The sequence below is a fragment of the Epinephelus lanceolatus genome, chromosome 13 (assembly GCF_041903045.1).
Source record: "Epinephelus lanceolatus isolate andai-2023 chromosome 13, ASM4190304v1, whole genome shotgun sequence".
NCBI lineage: Eukaryota > Metazoa > Chordata > Actinopteri > Perciformes > Serranidae > Epinephelus > Epinephelus lanceolatus.
In genome coordinates, this window is record NC_135746.1 from 27,064,338 (window position 1) to 27,085,484 (window position 21,147).

General features: G+C 39.1%; 1 protein-coding gene across 1 annotated transcript; it reads right to left on the reverse strand.

Annotated features, from left to right (window-relative positions):
* Positions 1 to 1,272: 1,272 nt before the first annotated feature.
* On the reverse strand, positions 1,273 to 18,864 carry rab10 (RAB10, member RAS oncogene family). Its single transcript, XM_033648809.2, has 6 exons — positions 18,151 to 18,864; positions 12,084 to 12,144; positions 10,225 to 10,363; positions 6,353 to 6,442; positions 4,346 to 4,447; positions 1,273 to 2,421 (listed from the first exon to the last, which is right to left on the reverse strand). The coding sequence occupies exons 1-6, from the start codon at positions 18,275 to 18,277 to the stop codon at positions 2,335 to 2,337; spliced, it is 606 nt and encodes a 201-aa protein (XP_033504700.1). The 5' UTR covers positions 18,278 to 18,864; the 3' UTR covers positions 1,273 to 2,334.
* Positions 18,865 to 21,147: the final 2,283 nt, after the last annotated feature.

Here is a 21,147-nt window from a genome sequence, read left to right on the forward strand (position 1 = left end):
CCATCTCACAGAGTTGGTTTATAGTTAGATAGTGGAAAAAATGGCAGAAGAAAAGAAGACAAGAAAACCATATTGGTCATAGGTGGAAAAGATTATACTTCTGGAGGAGCAAAAATCATAGAAGGCACATACTGCAAAGTAAATTAGATCCCCAAATACCAGAAAACAGAAAACGACTGTAGGAAGACACTGCAACGAAAATTAAGTCAGTCAAATCTAAAGTGTAAAATCAAAAGTGCATCCATTGGCTTCTTCTGGTCGCAGAACCTCTTCTCAGGGTGTGTTAGTTCAGCATAAACTTGGTCATGTTGCAGTTAAGATGTAGGAGTCAAATAAATAATTAGGTGAACATTTTAAGGAAACCATAAGAAGACTTAAGGGTGTTTTGCGCAACTGACTTTATTTTGAGGACACCTTAACTAAGACTTTTTTTTTCCTTTTTTACCTTGGTTTGGTTGCTAAGGTCTTTTGTGCAATGGTCTAAGGATTCATTAAGTGTAAGATCAAGACAAGGAGAAAACCATAAATTCTTCAGTGAACATTTTTAGGAAACCTTAAGGAGAAGACTTAAGGGTGTTTTGAACAACCAATTTTATTTTTAAGAAAACATAACTACGGCTTTCTCACCTTGCTTTGGTTGCTTAAGTCTTTTGTGCAACGGTCTAGGGATTCCTTAAGTACAAGACCAAGACAAGGAGAAAACCGTAATTAGGTGAACATTTTAAGGAAAAGGAGAAGACTTAAGGGAGTTTTGTGCAACCAATTTTATTTTGAGGAAACCTTAACTAAGATTTTTTTTTCTTTTTTACCTTGCTTTGGTTGCTAAGGTCTTTTGTGCAATGGTCTAAGGATTCCTTAAGTATAAGACCAAGATAGGGAGAAAACCATAAAACTCACGTGAACATTTTAAGGAAACGTTAAGGAGAAGACTTAAGGGTCTTTTGTGCAACTGATTTTATTTTGAAGACACCTCAACTAGGGTACCTTAACTTAAGGTATTTTGTGCAACCAGCCCCAGTTTCTTAACTAGTACCATAAATGAAGCGCTGGAGTCAAAGTTTGATTTCATACAAAGGGGGAAATTTCTGACCTTTAACTTCAGATCTAAAGTGAGTCAGTCGCCCCATTTTCACTTTTCTTGACTACTTGGCTCCTCTTCAGGTCAAAAACTTCCCAAATCTCGCTTGTTAAAAGAAAAATCTACTGAATGTAAACAGCAGACATGAGTGGACACATGAAACTCCACACTGCACATCATTGAGGACAAACAAGTTAACTTAAACAAGCTTATTTTTAATGGATCTGCAAAACTGTTTGAATTTCCAAAGAGAACTTCGGTACCTCCCGCCCACAGTTACCCAGTGGCAAACGTTACACAACGTTACAGAAACGTTTCCAACCCAAAGAAATCTGCATGCAGGAAAAAAAAAAAAAAAAAAAAAAAAAAAATTCAACCCAAATAGGGAAAAAGAAATAAAAGTAAAATAAATCATACAGATAAAAATAAAACATCAATAAACAGGACATACTGTATAATGCCGTTCTCTTGGCTGGAGGAGAAATTCAAACACATCTGCTTCAGTTCGGCGTCCTCGTGCAAGAGCCTGAACCGACAGAATATTAAACTGTAATTTCATTGGGTGGATGTGGCTCCGCCCACCACACAGCCCCGCCCCTGTCTTCCATATAAGGCACAGGACAAAATAAACCCCCACATACAAAAGGAGCTAGCCACGCCTCTGTCACTTGGTAACAAATTGTAAATGACCAAATACGGTTAGACAACAGAAACCCCACTAAGTGTACAAAATGTTAATCCTACATTTGTCTTCTTCTTTTTTTTTTTTTTTTTGTTTGATTTTATTTTGATTTTCTCTGACTGAAAGTGAGTGCTGTGGGTAAGGGGGGTGGGGTTAAGGGTGGGTGAGGGTGTCCAACCAGGTGAGCTCAGGCAAAGGAATTATTAAAAATATGAGCTTGTCTTTTCCACACTTTTTTCCTGTTTTTTTTTTAAACAACTTTTAAAACAAATGACAAGAAACGTGACTGGATTTCTCTTTTTATCAGAAATAAAAATGATCATCAGATGGAGAGTGGAAGAGTACGGTGGAGGGTGGAGGGAGGAGGGGGGATTAGATGAGTGAAGTGGTTTATTGTTTTATTCTGATAAAGAGACAGACAGAGAGTGTCAGTGTGCAAGAAAACTCATGAGACAGGTTAGAGAGCAGAGACAGAGTTAGAGTTAGCAGTTAGAGAGACAGAGAGAGAGAACATGTGTTTGTTTGTCTGTGTGTGTGTTTGTGTGCGTTAGTGTGAGTGAGACTGAGGAGTTGTTCAACTGCAGCACTTGCTCTTCCAGCCTGTGACTCCACCTCCACTGCTGATGTCGACGTTTTCACTGTTGGGCTCTTTTACAGGCGTCTGTTGGACAAACAACGCACAGAAACACTTCTTATTAAATACATGGGAATTCAGGAAAATGCACACATACACACACATATACAAAATATACACCTAAACACAGGACAATCATCCATCATCTATTCACACTGTTTCATTTGACATTTAAGCATTTATGTACAGCAAGTTGGTCGTTAGTACAAAATAAACTCAGGGTGATGCTGGACGGTTTTGTGGTTCACCACACAAAATTCTGATTTAGAAATGATTTTTTTTGCTTCCGCCAGTTTACGATCAGACCTGCGTTCACAGGAATGGTGTTGAATACCTTAATTCAGCAAAATTAAATATAAAAAGACACGTAATAAAAATGTTTAACTATCTTTGTTTAGCTGTATGTCTATTTCAATCTTCCTGAAAACTGTTCTGTGTGTAGGTAAATTGTGAGCAGCTTTTAACTGCTGTGTGACTCTACACCTGATGCAAAATAACAATGATCCCTTAAGTGTCTGAAATCCCATTTTACTGCTCACTATGGAGTAAAATATTGAGTGTTTATTATGCAGGGGAATGGAGGTGTTCAGTCAGTGCGTTTACATGGACATGAATGCTTATGATCAGGTTACTGGAGTATCATGTTTATCAGTTTGAGCATGTGAACACTGAATCCTGTTTTTAGAAACCAGAGTAAGACTTTATCTGGTTTACGAGAAACCCAAATATGCTACCTGGAGTACGAAACAAACCAGCACACTGTTGCATGCATGCACCTTATCCTAGTAGCTGAGAGCCGTCAACAACCTGCGCGGGCTTGGCTTCAGCTAAGAGTAGCGTAGCTCCTTTCATGAATAATAATAGCTCAGTTTGAAGTGTGTGTATGTGTGGTTAAGAGAGAGGAAAACGGTACATGCAATCAGAGCAGACAGCTGTTTGCGACCCGAGCAGAGAAGAAATTTGCAGTTATGTGGTAAAATGGTCGTAAAACTGTAGAGTTCAGAGTTTAATATTTCCTGTCGCTCTCATCTCCCATTGCAGCTTTGCTCATGTAAACATCACAGCACCTGCGCAAAGACACTGCAATAATCAGCAACCAGGTTACTAGTATGTTTCATGTTTACAGTCAGGGAATATAACTTGATTTCTCTTTGCTCATGTAAACACCTCATCCCCAATATGATCATAACTGCGATAAGCCTCGTAAACAGGTTATTCATGTCCACATAATCGCACTCAGTGATTCAAATCATGAGTCAAGGAGCATTCCTGAGTCAGATCTGATTTTGGAAGTTGAAGAGACGAAGAGAGGAGAAGGTTAACTTTGCTGAAGACAGCAAAGTAACTTCTTGAACTAGATGCTTGTACAACTTCCTCTACTGCTGTCCACAAGGACACACACTTTTTATGTCTTTGACTGTGTGAAAATATGATGTCCTCACAAAGGAATCAAGTTTGTCTTGCAGGTAACACATAAGACTCAACATGCAGGATGTTATATGAGTAAATTATGTCCTGACCTTATGTTTTCATACTTAGAAGGCCTCAATGTGGACAAGGGGGAAGCTCTTGCTCCATTATTTTGACTGACTTGACTTTGATTTAACGACATATGTTGTAGACGTTTAAAGTGACAACATCAGCAGAGGCTACATTAACTGTCAGTGCATTACTTGTCCATTTAAAGTGCTGTCATTACAGTTAGATTAGATACACTCCCACTTACTATCAGCATCAAACTGTCTGTGTATAAACTGTTAGCCTACAAAGAGCAAAGCTATGAAATGGCTACTTGGAGAGTAATATGAATACTAATAAATTATACTAGTAAATACATTGATGCATTTGTTCTTGCAATTCTACCTATATCATTCCCCTAAATAAAAAGCACTGACATTGTTTTCATGAATGTACCAACACTTATATATCATAACTGAACACACACACACACCTTTCTGAGGATATCTTCTGCTAACGTGAGGAAAGCCTTCTCGATGTTGATGTTGGCCTTAGCACTCGTCTCAAAAAACCTAATGCCGTGCTCCCTCGCAATCTGTGGGGAAGAAAACAAGACGAGTTAGAACGATGAGTGCGGCCACCGTTTAAGAAAGTCCAAAAATAAAGTGCGCAGAACAGAGATCAGGTATCACTGCTGGTACACACACACGTATACTCACACTTCCATTCTAGTCAGGTAGGTGTGTGTGTATGAGTAAGCAGATCTGTATCTGAGGTTGCTAAATCTGCAGACTGACTAGTCACTGCTAGTTTGCTATGGTAGCCAGAGCTCTTTAAAGGCCCTGCACGCCTACACAGATGTTTTCACTTGTTCTGGCTGATTAGATCTCGACTCAGGCTCGAACTGGGTGGGACTCTATTTGAGGTTTCATTAAGTGACTAAACTCTTAATAACTAATAGAGGACATGTACAGTAAGTGACGTGAGTGAATGGAGAAGTCATCGCAGACACTCCTGCTGCTTAGTGTCTTGAATGGCTCCAGGCTTTGTTTAGTGTCAAAATAAGGTACAAATATGGTCCAAGAAACTCAATTTGTCCCCATATTTCAGTGTCTACTCACCATCTTGTTCATACTATCAATTACTATTGGTGTACAGAGGCTAGAAGTGACCCCCACACAGCATCACAAATAGTAGCCTCTATTTCAACTGGCATCCATCTTCAGTCAGACATTATTTGAAGCTAGCGGCAAGCTTGTTTATAAAAAGGAAATATCTCCTCAGTGATATGGACATGTTGTGATGTTGTACTGCTGTTCTTCTACAACTTAATACACAAGTGAACCCATTCAACACAAATTACACTGCTTTTTTCTACTACAAACAGTGCTTACATACAGTCTGAGTTATGCCTTGAGCTGTAAAGATTGTGTCCTGAAAATAAAGTCATCCACTTCATTTCAGCTATAAAACATCCAGCACCAGCTGCCACAATATTTCAGTGGCATCACTTACACCATCTATTATCGATTTTGCATACTCATAAACAACGCAGTGTTTAGTTTGAGCATGAATGAGGCGAGTTTAAACACCCTAAGAGAATATATGAGGATTTCTGAGACCGGCTGACCCATAATTTTCTTGCGACGCAGGTCTGAAATATGTCTGGAGGCCCAAATATAATCAAAGTCTCGTATTCATTAAGTAAACAGACATTTACAGTGAGATAACAAATTTTGAAACGCTGCTTTCCACACATTTTTAACGTGAGTTACAGCAGCAAATATTCGTGAAGAGGACTCTAACTTCACTGTCAAATGTCCTATAGTTACAAGGCCTCAAGGGCACCTCAACTGCACTTGTTAGGACAGTTAAGAGCCGCACATTCTCAGCCCTGATCCTCTGAGCTCGTCTACAAAGTCCAGTTACTCACTGACCTTTACTCTGCAGCAGCTACTTTCTAATGAGAAATATTGCTTACTGAATATAATAAACTTGCTTGTGTACTTGCTATATCAGGGCGGTACCAAAACTCAATTTTTGCTACTACATTAAAAGGATTCCTCGTCTATTCTAATTCGTTTTAGATGACTTACGTCCCAAGAAACTGTTGTTTGGGTAGCTGTCTTCACTAGCTGAGTCACTACAGTAGGCACAATAAGCCTTCATGGCATGCAAGGACAAACAGCAGCTTACTGCACACTCTATAAGGAGGCACTGTTTGAGTGGATGGTGTAAGCTGACATTTCACAAGTAACTTCAGGAAGCTTACTAACTATTTCTACCAGTTCTGATACCATAATTTAAATTCCATTATCCTTACATTATTTCACAAACATTATGGCATTCTCTACTTGCTATCCTGCCACTTCATATTGTGTTTTCTATGAGCTGAACGTGTAAGCTGCTGCAATGTGGCTGCAACACATCGGCCAATCAAACATGCAGGGCCTTGACGATGAATGGCTGTTTACAGCTGCAGTGGACGGCTCCATCTCACCTGCTCCCCCTTGGCTTTTGGTACGACCCTCTTGTCCTCCATGTCACACTTGTTGCCTAGCAGCATCCTCTCAACATCCTCATTTGCATGCTGAAAAAATAAAAGAAATAGTAGAGTAGATTACTTTTTCATCATCAGCAACATTAAACTTAATCTCCCACAAGCCAACCAATCAATCGACCCCCATAAAACACACACAGGTAATCCATTTACATTTCAATGCTTTTATCAGCCACCAGGGTAAAAAATTTCAGCATCTGTGTATAAGAAAAGTGGCAGAACTGAGTTGTGACTCTGGTACAACAAACCCTGCTTCCCACTTTGTCATCTAGACCATAGGTTCCAAACATCAGGGTCACGACACCCTCAACAGGTCTCAAGATAAATCCGAAGGGCTATAAGTTGCTTAAAAGCACAGGAAAACACAAAGTATTTTTATATAACACAAAATCATTTTTAAACTTTTAGTTTTTGACTTTTTAAGCTCAGCTGCTAGACAGTTTTAAGGGAAGTAACTGACAAATATTTCCATCACTGATCTACCCAACAATTACCTTTACAATGAATCTTTTGGTCTATAAAATATCAGACAATAGTAAAAACAAAATGGCATAAAATAAAAAAAGGGAAAAGTTTGGCAATTTTGCTTTAAATAAAAAAGATTTTAAAAATCCACTGATTTTCAAAATGATTGCTGATGACTTTCTGTCAATTGCCTAGTTGATTAATTAATTCTTTTTTATTCAGCTCTAAGTATTTTACATGTTTTGGACTGTCAATTTTTTTAAAAAAAATCAACCAGGGCGGGATTGACTCATCCTCTGATTCTGATTTTTTTTAATACTTGAATGTTTTGTTTATAAAATATCAGAAAAAAGTGAAACGTCCATTAAAATTTTCCACAGTTTGAGGTGATGTCTTTATTTGTCTTGTTTTGTCAAACTAACAGTCTAAAACTCAAAGACACTCAGTTTACTATGGTGTATGACACAGCAATACCAAATTTTACTTAAAAAAATTATTCAATTATCAAAACAGTTGCAGATTAAATATCTGCTAATAGAACTGATTGATTGTTGCAGCAGCTGTGAATCAAAAAATTAAAACGAATTCACTGAGATCGCTTTGTTCTGAGGGCAACAAGCCAAAAAAAAAAGTTGGGAACCCCTGATCAAGATTTGTCGCTTTGTTCTGGAAGCAGAAAACCCCATATCCTTTAAGCCCTCTATGGAGCCAACAGCCATTTTTCACACACAAAAGTGCAACATGAGCAAGGTCGAGTTCTTGCAGGAAATGCATTGTGTTTCCTTTCCTTGACCGGATTCAATCTCTCTCACAGCAAGGGTGAAAATTTTCTAAAAGAAAGCCATCTAGACAAACCCAACGCCTGGCTGTCTCACCCAAAGACGCAACACCTTCATACTGATCATGTGTCGTAAGATTATAGCGTATTGTCGCACCCAGGCATAATGAAGATAATGTGAGCTATTGATTAAAACTGTCACAGTAATTAAACTGATGTGTTTCATCTGGCATGGATCCCACAAGATTAGACATTACGCAACAGAATAATCACGACTGACATAGACACTAAGATTTCAATATGAAATAACAGGGAGACAGAAGCTGAAACAGAGGCACAATTACCCACAGAGACGCATCTACCTTTACATTTGCCTGTGCTTCCTTTCACTTGTGGCCTTTTATCCACCATGACACAACAAAAATGCAAAACCAGCCCTCACAGACACCGTTAAATCCTCCCTCAGCTGCCCGTAATGCACACAGACTTTTAAGGATCTTCAACAGGACTCCAGTATTGTGTAACCTCTCTTTAACACTGACCTAATAGTCAACACTGTTTATAGAGACGAGCCACTGAGTGGCTGATTTTTGTCTGATGTTAAAAATGAGGTTGTGTTAAACATTTTAACACCACCATTAAAATTCCTAAGGAGCTGGACTAAAGGCAGATATACTTCAGCACCAGAATATATAAAATAGTTTGTACCTTTTTAAGGTAAGATCAGATTTGACTTTGCTAAAGTGCTAAGATAATGACATGCAGTTTAGAATCTATTCAGAAGTGCAAAAAGCAGTGACAGTATATGTAATATACAGAATTAACAGTAATAGGTACCATACATATAGCACACAGAATAAAAAGTAAGGGGTGGATATGAATACACTACGATATACACAGTATGAACTGAATAGGCTATGATAGACACAGTATGAACAGTGTGAGATAAGAACGCTATGGCGTATACCTTAAGTAGGCAATATATATATTGATATTATAGTATAATAATTTATAGATAGCACAAGTTCAAGTAGCATTAAATGGCACTAGTGATAACATATACAGAATAAACAACTGTAAGTATGATGTGAATATGGTGAATACACTATATATTGGATATATACAGTACAGACCCAGGCTGTAATGGTTTGTGTACTGGCACCAAACCATCACTTCACAGAGGTCGTGGTCCAGTGCACGCAGCAGAATACACGGTATGCCGGCAAGTGAATGTAATGTGGAACCAGACCAAACTTTTTGCCGTACACCATAAGCAAAATCTCCAGAGGTTGGAACAACAAGCTGATTAGCGTGCCAATCAGTCACACTATGTAGAGTGAAAATGAAACTGCGGAGCTGGTAGATTCGCCTCTGAGTTCCGTGTCAGCTACAACAGCAACGGAGAAAGCTGTGTATAAGACAAGGACAGTGTGATAGCATTGCCCCACCGTTGTAGGGTATGCGAATAGAACCACATTCAACATGCTAACGCACATTCAACGGCATCAACCAGATGTGCAGATCACTGGGACAACGAAAAAACAAACTGGAGCCCAACATCTTATCCACGCTGTTTTCGAGCAGCCCTTGGACACAAGAGCAGAACAGGATCAAACAGCTACTGAAGCTGCTGACATTTACATTGGCATATAGCCAAGGTGGATCCAACTGTGACACTCATCCTAATGCAGTTTTATTTATTATAATTCTATTCATTTTGTATTTTCAGTTTCATATCGTAAGAGTTGCGTTTTGGTTTTATAGCCTGTTGTGACCTGTTACCTTTAAAGAAAGCGCTCAGTGTTAATACAGAAGTGTTTTAAGTGTTCCTTAATTTTTTAATGAAAATAGTTTACCAAAGTTGCCAGCAGGCAAAATGCTACTTTAGATCCCAGCAAGAGGATTGTGTCTGTCTTTGACATTTGCACTACTGTCTGTTCAAAACAAGTGAAAAGAAATGCCTATGAATTTGTCTTTTTTCCACTGTGCCAAACTCAAACTCAACTGTGACTCCTTAAACAGGGGTATGAACCAAAACAGTATAAATATGAATATGTAAAGTATCTGCACAGAATAATTCGATATTAGTAGATATCAAATTGTCCTGATTAATGACATGACACTTATAAAGAACTTATAATGTGTACATAACTTGAGTGTTACATGTCCAGGCTTGATCTGTCTAGACCTGTAACACCATTAGCAAACATACTCTTGGAATCATCTCACATACACATCTGATACTGATACTCACAAGGTACAACAGCACAGCCCCTGGTTGTCCTACAATGAGCCAGATGGAAACAGACATCTGGCTCAGCTGATGTAATTTAGTCACACTCCTGCTACACAGCTCGCTGCACACTGATCAGCCGGCTAGTTAGCAATGCTGGCTGCCTTCCCTCAAAGTATTTAAATCACTTTGTCATCGTGCCAAGGATAAAACAATAGATGTGCCAACATAAAACGTCCTGTTAAGATCTCTGATTAGATTTTACCCAGCAGCATAGATCCACATGATGATATGGACTCAGAATATGGAGAAAGAGAGTGTGTGAGTGTGTTTTACCTCATCAATGTTGCGCAGCCATTTGCTGATGTTTTCAAAGCTCTTGGCATTGGTGATGTCATAGACCAGCATGATGCCCATGGCTCCTCTGTAGTAGGAGGTGGTGATGGTGTGGAACCGTTCCTGGCCCGCTGTGTCCCTACACAAACACGAAAACACACAGAGTTCATTTGTTTGTATTTATCTGTTTGCATCACAGCGGAAATTGGCCATAAAATATCTGCAGTTTGACAGAAATGTTGCTCCAATGCCAATTACTTTGCAACCTCCTCAGATTCCTTTCTTTCTGTGAATGCAAATCGCAACACGTATCACCCACAAATGTTGAAAAGTCATTACAAAATATAATTTAGCATGTAGATACATTAGCTTCAAATATGTGATCTCTACTTGGCATGCTTACTCCTCTAATGTAAAATTCCTTTGTCACCAAAAGAGGCTGATAAAAGTACCCTTAGAGTATTTACCACAATAAAAAAGCCCCACTAGCACATTTCTGACTGAGCAAATTAAGTACTTACTCAAACACACATTAAAACCCTCTACAGGCTACCCATGTCCCTGACATGTCTAGCATGCACCTCAACTGTAACGTTTTCCTGCCAGGGGAAACCCTGCCAACATCCATCCATCACTGCTGATACAGAACGAGGGAAGCGGCCCTGCAACACCAGGTTCACATGAGCAAATCAAACCTACACTTACACTAGTTGTTTCACTTTGACGTTCAAAATGGTAGCTGACTGTGCAAAATCGGCAAACATTACGATCTAGACTTGGTTTTGCATTTCCCCATAGTCTTTCATATATTCACAAGCCATAGTGGCTACAGAGAATCATAGAGAAAAGCCTTTAAGATAACTTGTAAAATACAGATCCTTGATACTCTGGTACATTTCCTTTTCTACTATCAAAAGATAGGACTAGTGGGCAGTAAACAGGAGCACATATTTGACAACCACACAGTAACATTTTTGTTTACAAATACTTTAATGAGTAATTAATTAGCCTTGAATGAATAGACTCTTGTCTGCAGAGGAGATGTTATCATGAAAATGCCAGAATAACAATTACAGTTTTGTGTACGGACCTTGTAAGACTTGACCAAAAACTGTGTGTTGTGTTGTTTAGACGATATTTGTAACTTCATAAACTACTCAACACTATAAATATATGTGAGCTCATATACAATTTGATCCTAAAGAACAGACAATTAATCTACAAAAATTTTGCTCAACGATTAATCAAACCTTAAATTATTTTTGAAGCAAACATGCAGAACCTTTGCTTGTTCCAGTCTCGAAAATATAAGGATTTCCTGCTTTAGTTTGTCTTGCATGATATGAATTTAATAACTTCTGGGTCCTGAGCTGCTGTCGAGACAAAACAAAGACATCATATCCAGCTACACCAAATGACGCATCAATGAGTCCACTGAATATTTAGGAGATTAATAGATAATAAAAACAGTAGTTAGTTGTAGCCCTCTAAGCAATTAGATGAAATCTCACCTGCAAACCTAAGCTTAGTATCCATGTTTTATCATGTTTGCAGAAGAAAATGTTAAATATAAAGTAATTTCAGTTGAGGAAAATCAACTGTTGTCGACTACAATAATAACCCTGTAGCAAACGTCCTGATGGACTGATGACCATTTCCTGTTCTAGCACATTTCTGGGCTTGAGGGAGGCATGTCAAACAGATGTTTCACGATGATATAACAAGGCACAAAAAGAAGAGGCATGAATTGAAATACGATTTACTCAGTGATGGTTTATTTTCCAGTTCTGTACTCCTCTAAACACAGAGCCTTAACTTGGGTATACAAACTAAAAACGGAAAACAGTCCAATGACTCACCAGATCTGTAGTTTGATCTTCTTTCCTTGTAATTCAACAGTTTTGATCTTGAAGTCTATTCCTGTAAAACAGAGACAACCTATCAGCACATATATCCATAAAAACACATGAACAACTAGCACATGACGCACTGACTGAACTGAAATGGCGGTTTACAGACAGACTTTGGCCCCGATGCAAACTGAGAATGAGAATCACCCATAGAAAGACATTTAGGAGCAGAGGGAAATTGAGAGTGAAGTGTTTCCATCAGAGAGACAATAACATTATCTCTTCCTGATTCTGCAGTGTCATGCCCAGACCTTGAGCCTATCAGCACACAGCTGTGGCATCAGCAGCTGGCTAACAATGGGTACACATACACACACACACACACATCATACCCACACAAGAGCCAGGTTGATCAGAGTAATCAGTCTAACACAGGCAAACTGCGAAACTGTTATCATGCACTGCAATAGTTTTGTTACTGTTAAACCTGTGTTTAAATGCAGCTGGTTAGAAACACGGTATCATACATTTCTGTAGTCTATTAGTGACTTTTAGATGTGGTTGGAGCATTTGGACTGGTGGTGCAGTGAGAGGACAGACTGTGGTGGGAGAGCACACAGTTTTTCCTGTATGTGCATGTTTCTCAGTGCGGAAACAAACTTATTTCAGTTTCCATTTTGGCTGAATTTTGGATTTAATTATTCTTGATATATGGACCAGACTGGACCTGACCAGATGCTACGCTACATGTTATCCTACTTGTCATCTTTTATTTCAATATGTATTTATCCAAATCTGTATTTTCTAAAATGCTGCAAAAAAGTACTATTCGGAAACAGGCAAATAATTAACAGTATTGCATCTACTCTAATCGCAATCTTGGAATCCATAGGCTATCATTGGACCGCGATAAAGCATCAAAGGGCAACAGCCAATATTTCGGGAGATCCAGCAGATATCCAGGACCTTGCCTTTGCCTTGCATTTCGGTCAATGCGTTCCAACTCTCCATATGAACTGTTGACCTGCCGTGCCAGTGGGATTGGTCATTACTTCTAGGACTACAAACGGAAACCAGAACACTTACAATACCAAAATCTTGTCCCATTGCTCAAAGATTGTGCATACATATGCAGATATATGTTTACAGAGATTACCCTGGTGGTAATCTGACTCGATTTGGATTTGAGCTGAAGATTTCTGGTAAATGTAAGTTAATTGTAAAGCATTGAGAAACATGATGCTAAACTGATCAGTTAACTCATCAATTAACTTACTAATTTACTATTTATTACAATGCATGAATTGCAGAAGTCATTTATCAAGCACAAAGGTCAAACGTTCTCTTGTTACAGCACCTATAACTATATCAGTATAAATGAAATTTGATCAATCGATGTAAACTAAATATCTTAAATGAAGTTGCATCTTCGGGCTCTGAGAAATTGTGATGTGCAGTTACCACTGGTTTGGGACATTCATATACTAAACTTGGACTATCACTAAGATTATTTCAACTATCGATTAATCTGCCCATCATTTTCTTGATGAATCAATTCATTGTTAATTCCATAAAATGTCAGAATAACACAAAACATGTCCATCAAAATTTCCCAGAAAATTGAAATGACATATTTATAATGCTTATTTTGTTTGATCAACAGTCCAAAAGCTTAACATACTAACAATAGGCCAGTAACAAGAAGAAAATACTCTCATTGGAGAAGCTGGACCGAGGTAATGTCTGGCATTTTCTGCTTGCACTGTGACTCAACCTGTGTCAATGATGAAATGCAGACAAATAATTCTAAAGATTTATTGTGTTCTCAATATCAAGTACACTTTAGTAGGATTATCGTCTTTGTCATCATCATGAAGCCCCACAAGAGGCCAAATTCAGAGTGGTGATTCATGACTGTTTACACTTTTTGGCCAAGAGTTTTCCAGCTAAATAGTGAGCTGTCATTTCAGCTCTGGTCAGAAACTGTGGTTGGTTAAAAAGTCCCAAGAAACAGCTGTGCTCTAGGTGGAGCAGGGCCATCGAATAATGAAGGAACTGGCTGCCAAGGTGTGACTCACTAAATATTATGCACTCCCCAGAGAGAGGGAGGGGGGACAGAAAGATATAGTTGGATAGAAACAAAAAGAGACAAAGAGGAGTAGAAGATTTCTGCAGATAAGACACAACTTACTGTACCCGCATTGATATTTTACCTCAACAACTTTCAACAGCAGCAATTACATACTGGGCAAAATACTAAAGTAAAAGAGGGCGAGTTTTCTTAACAACCATTACTGAAAGTTTTCAAAACCCAAGCTCAGCTGTGACTGTCGTAGCATTGTGTGCGAGGAGTAAAGCAGTATTTTTCCTGGTGAGGTGCACTGGCACGTTGTCAAGAAAATATGTGCATTGTGCAATCGCACAATTACACAATCACTGGGAAAATGGGCACACATAAACAGAGAAGAATGACACTTGAGCTGGAGGTCTTAAACAGAAAGTACATGGTTTATGGTTGGTTCTCTTTTTTAATCCCAGAGGAATCATTCCTTCCCCAAGTATGAATTCCACTGTAGCCATCGCCAGTTTCCATGCAAAATTCATGATGTGTTGTGGAAAGACATTTCAGATTGCAACACCATGCATATTCAGCACTCTTAATATGCATAACCTCAAGTATACAAGGAGGAAGGGCAGAGAGAGCGACACTCGGGTGATTGGAAATGAGGATGAGTGAGGGGGGTGGTTTCCAGTGGGGGTATTTTGAGAAGCAGCTGTGCATCTGTGTCTCCAAAGGTATGAGTGTCAGAAGAAGAACACACTCCTGTATCACATGTCCTGGTTCTGCTGGTTCTTCCCAAAGTTCTGTTCCTGCTTAGACTTTCTGGTTTTGACACCAAGGGCCGTACCTGATTTATGTGTAGGGCCTTCTCCAAAAGTAAAGAGGCAGAATATTTGCAAACTTCAGACTGTACATTCTGTACTCTCTGCACTACAGTGCTGTGATGCATCTCGTTTGTTGCATCCACTGAACTTACAGTAGTGTCTGCCAAAACATTAGCAACCATCGTAGCCAACAAAATACTGGGAAAATAAGATGAACCCACTAATCATATAGCAACAAAACCAGAAGTACATCCCTGCACATCAAAAGGCTTGTGCTGGCAGTCTTCAAAAATTCATATTTATCAAATCACAAGTGTTACTGTCCGCTAATTACATATTCAGAGTCAAAACAAATAGTTCATCTACAGCAAACTGGTCAGCAACTAATCTGATAATTGTTCAAGTCATTCTTTAAACACAAAAGACAAAAATGACGTTCCAGCTTCTCAGTTATGTGTACTGGTTGCTTTTTGACTAATTTGATAGTAAGCCTACCATCTTTTGGTCTTGACCTATTTGTTTGACAATACAAGCAATCTAAAAGGTGTCGTCTTGGGCTGTTATATAACAAAAGACTATCAGTGGAATAATGGATGATGAACATAATTGTACTGCATATATCATCACCACAAAGTAAGCTGACTGAAGATACACTGACTGCAAGGTGGAACATTAAGTAGGTACTTCTTAAAAGTGCTTCACTCCTTTTACCAGATGCAGAATCAACAGGCAATACCTAAAAATTGGTATCACAACACTCACTTATTTACTGTATACTATTAAAAATCAAAATTCCCCGACAGCTACAGGTTCGCATTATTTGGTACGCTGAGAGATTAGTATGTTCTTCGTATATTTTACTTTTGATCACACTACATGCCGCTTTGTTTTGAATACAGATGTAGGACAAAGGCGAGCTGAGACAGAAGCTTATGACTGTGTTGTAGATTTAAAGGGACAGCTCTTGTAGTAAACCAGAGAAAACATATTAGTGAACATCCTGAAATGAGCAAACTTATGTTGGTGTGTGATTATGAATGTTGATGTAGTGCCAGTAATTCTCAGGTCTTGTCAAACTGAGGGGGAACACCTCAAGTGGGTACTTCCTAAACTAAATGACAGTAATGACTGTTGCAGACAGTTCAAGCTCAAGCACTGTGATCATTCCTGTTTCTGGTCACCTTGATACTTAAAATAACTTGTAAACTAACATAAAACTTATGCTATGTTTACCAAAGTTTTTTGGGATAAATTAGACACAAAACTGAGCAGGCTTATAATGTGGACACCCACACATTTGGTTCAGCATGATCAAGCATGTTGCCTTTTGGAGATAATACTTAAGTTTTGCTTGAGGGCAGACACAGAGTATGATGAATATATCAAGTTTTTCTACAGATAAGGAGAAAAAACGCCTGCAGTTGCTGCAAACTCCTACAGGTGATACACTTGACAAACTACCCATCATGTCAGGGAAAGCACCGCTGCAATGAGCAAAGGTCACCATTGGTCTCTGACTGCTAAGAACCTGTCAGGCTGCATCTGACCATCACAGCACAGCCTTCTCTTAAACTGGCTGAACTGGCAGAGCTCTGACATGATGGCTGCAACTCAGCCTATGATTACATTTTTAAAAAAAACAGGGCAGAGTGTAAGACATGACAAAAGACAAACAATCTTCAAAACCATAAACAAGCACAAGCACATAAACACATCCATGTGACAAAAAGCTTCGCAGCAGAGTGATTGTTCAACGTTCATTGCTGTACCTCGACAAATCTAATCTGGCCTGGATGCCACTAGGAACAGTGTCGCCCATTATGGCTGGGTGTTCTTAGACATACAGTCAAGGAGTCGTCAACACTTAAAAGTTACGAAACGATGGGCTTGAAATTTAAACTAAATCAAGAGATCAAGGATATAATGCCAGCACATTGCAAACAGTCAGCTTCGTGCGGCTCAGGAACACACATCTAATGTTACATTATTACTCAGCACTGATCTTAAGCAACAGGAGTAAATGGAGACTTCACTTAGGCCATGCAGGGATTTGACATAGTTTGACATTTGACTCATGTGAGCGTGATGTTGGATGCATGAGTAGAGGACAGAGGGAAAAAAAAGCTGATGATACCACCATGGTGAATTGTTTATGGTTCTCTTCAGAGAGGTGGTGGAAAGTAAGTCAGAGGTACTTGTACTTAATTATTTTCCAGTGGCAGTTTCTGTTCCTTTATACTTCAAATCCACTATATTCTTGTTGGGAACTATTGTACTTTATCCTCCACTACAAACATTTGACAGCTACAGTCACCAATTGCATCACGGAATCAGATTTTGCACGCAAAGCATATGAATTTCTTGTAATGTTACTTACACACTCATGTAGCAGTAATGATAGATCAGCAACACAATGTGTTTAACAGCCTGAAACATGCCATTTTGAATAAGTACTTTATCTTTTGGCACTTCAGGTAAATTCCACTGGCAATGTTTCTGTACTTTCACTTACGTTTGAAGGCAACAGTTATAGAGCATTTTTATCATGATATTTCTTGTTTTACATGTGAATATTTCCTCCATAGCTGATTTTAAGGGGCTTTACTTGTGTGCCACTTATAATTTTGACAAAAGATCCAAATATTTGTCACCTTTAAAGGTGCAATTCATGACAGGGACAAAGCCACATATTTACATATTGATAATAAGCTGTAAAACCAAGTCAGTTACATGGGGAGACAGTTTTCTGGTGCTTTTGTACCAGCAGCACGGCCCTGCACTGTTAGCCTCGTTAGCTCGCTAGCTACTGGGTCAGGTGCCGTGACAGCAATTCCTCCGGCACCTAAACCGGTTATACTTGCCATTTCTGGCAGGCTTAACCTAAACAACAATCATGTTTTGTTATTAAAGTCGCAGTCCTCTGAAACAAGGGTGACTGGGGTTTAGCTAAGAGGCACATAAAGCTTTACAGAGAAACTGAACCTGTGCAGGCCTGAAGAGAAGCTAACGTCAGTGCATGCTGATAGCATGCTAGCTAACCAAATATGTCCTGCCTACCATTTCCAGCTGCAGGAGAAAGTCATACGAGCCTCCCAGCTGTCAAACTACCTCCGATAGGGGTTCAACGGAATGGTATAAACACCTGTAACAACACGCAATCCATTGTCTGTGGGGTGTTTCTTAACGTTACCTATGGTGGAGATGAAGGTTGTGTTGAAGGCGTCGTCAGAGAAGCGGAACAGCACACAGGTCTTCCCCACGCCCGAGTCTCCGATCAGAAGCAGCTTGAACAGCAAGTCGTACGTCTTCTTCGCCATTGAAAAACAGCTTGTATCAACCCAGACAAGAAACAAAAAAAACTGATAACCTAGCACGCCTATGTGAAGTCTAATGCCAGCTCCAACCCGTCCAACTGCCCCGCTTCTGCTTGACTGTTAACGTTTAACAATCTGGGATTTGTTGATTAGCTTGGCAAGCTAACTAGTTGGCTAAATACCACCCAAATAACGTGCCCGTGGAGAAGTTATATTTCCCAAGCCCAACTGCGTTCCCCCTTTACAGCATGAGAACAGAAAGCAAAAATAAGGATCTCCTCCCGTGTGATTCCTCTTTTCCACTCTTTCTTTTCTCCCACACAGTCGGGACAAAATGGCTCCTCTCTCTACCCCGACTCACTCTTTCTTCAAACTAACGGCGAGCTAATTCAAATTCTCGGCACACCCCGTCATTCCAGAGCCCGGCTGCCACAAGCTCGACCGAGAAGAATTTGGAAAAAATCTCAACGTTAAAGTCTGTAAAATTCGCTGTCTGCTCGGAGTTATTTCGCTTTTTTTTCTGGAGAGATTACAACCGAAATATAGACGACCGCCGTCGCCTTCGAATGGGAGCCACCACGGCGACACCCTGGGCCCCACAGACCCGCCTTTGTCCCACCCCTTCTGTCAAATTCCACGCCTCTGGTTGGTCAATATCGCTGTCACTTAACCAAGCACTCTAATATGATTGGCTCTCTTCGTAAAGGGAGTGTCTTAGATTGACAGAAAGGGCAAATGTTACTGCGTACTTTACTCGGACATTTAGGCTCAAAGCTCCCATTACTTCACTGAGTGAAACGCATCTAATGATCCAATATGGCGGCCGGTTTCTTGCGGATCTTTCCTAGCCGGGGTGTGTTTCAGTTTTCATGGCAAGCTGGCATTTGATGCGGTGACTATCCCAGCTGTGAGTCAGGCAAAGTGATGTCATATATAAGTACTTCTGTGCTTGTTACGGGCGTTTCCCACATCCTCTGTTCTGTGAACTGTAAGGACATGTATCCTTTAAAGTCTGTTAATAACTGGAAACACACCGAGAGTGTATCTGCGTGTACACAACATTAAAGTAGGTTCCTTAGACTGTGTGTGTGTGTGTGTGTGTGAGTGTGAGTGTAACTCTTTCCTTCTTCCGCCTGTCAGAGTAGTTTGACTCTCAGACACTCCTTAGGAATGTTGAGTATGCCCTGCTTTCTGCTGCCGAGTACAGACATGCCACAAAGTAAAAAAGAAAGACATACAGGAAGAAAGGTATAAAGAGATAAAGACAGAAAGGAAGATATAAAGAAAGAAACATACAAAGAAAGAAATATATCAAGAAAGACATAGCCTAAAGAAGGAAAAGTATAAGGCATAAAGAAAGTAATAAAGAAAAAAAGGTACAACAAGAGAAAGACAAATAAATATATAAAAGAGATCTTAATAAGTCAGAGAAAAGGAAAAGATGGAAGTTTTGTGTTGTAATGGTCATTAAAATTTGATAATCCATCGAACAGCTGCCAGTGGTGGAAAGTAAGTTAGTATATTTACTCAACTTTAGAGAAGAGAAGAAAAGAGTAGAGAAAACTTATGTTATTCCAAGGGAAGTTGTTGTGCAGCAGTTGCAATACAAAGCAGGAAAGAGTATGAATAGGCCTATAAAGAGTGCAAATAAAGCAAAATATAAACCTTAAGGATGCAAAAAAACAAATATAGCTACACAAGGCCCAAAAGTAGGAAGTTAACGATAATGTGTAAATTCAAAACAGAGCAAAAAAGAATACTGAAGTACTGTGCCAAAGTCCAATCCTGAGGTACTTGTACTTTACTTGAGTGTGTTCATTTTCTGCGTCTTTATACGTATTCCTTAATACAACTCAGAGGGAAGTATTGTAGTTTTTACTCCTTTTCTCCACTCAATTTATTTGATAACTTTAGCCCTTTTCCAGAGACAGATTAAAAGGCTAATGATGTTAAGAAGAATTTATTTATCGATAAAAAGAAATTTGCAAGTTACCCAACATTATATGAAGCAGCTTATGTTTAAAAAAAATGTATGAATAAATTAAGTTTAGTCCCACATTTTGTTGCTAACAATTATCACAATTCATATATAATATATTTTATTCTGAATTGGACCATTCTACAAAATGAGTACTTTAACATCTGGTACTTTAAGTATACTTTGATGTAAATACTTTTGAAGTATTTCTAAACTTTTTGAGATCTGATTTCAATTACCTTTTAATTAGGCCTACTAATTAAATAGTTTTCAACAGTTATCAGTGAAAATATGCATTTCATTTAAAGGTCCAGTGTGTAAGATTTAGGAGCATCTACTGGCAGAAATCACCTGAAAATAAGGACTGCTGTGCTTTCCTTACCTTGGAATGAGCTGTCTATAAGTACATATAGAGCAGGTCCTCTTCCACTGAATCTGCCATCTTGTTCTACAGTAGCCCAGAGCGGACAAATCAAATACTTCAAATACTGGCTTTAAATAGGGCCATTCGCATTTTTATGTCGGTTACTGTAGTTCTCTTACATACTTGGCCTACGGGAGAAGTATCAGCTTTGCAACCTCAGTGCTAGGTCCTTCAGTCCTTCAAGCTGGACCTTTAAGAACTAAGGTGGGTGCCATAACAAGACACCAAGGGATATAAAAGTAATTTTAAAAGCATATAAAGTGTGTTAAATATTCATAACTATCCATTCAATTTCTGTAACAGCTTATCCTGTTGGGAGTCGCAGGGGTGCTGAAGCCTGTCCTAGCTGACATTGGGTGAGAGGCAGGGTACACCCTGGACAGGTCACCAGACTATCACAGGGCTGACACATAGAGACAGACAACCATTCACACTCACATTCACACCTATGGACAATTTAGAGTCACCAGT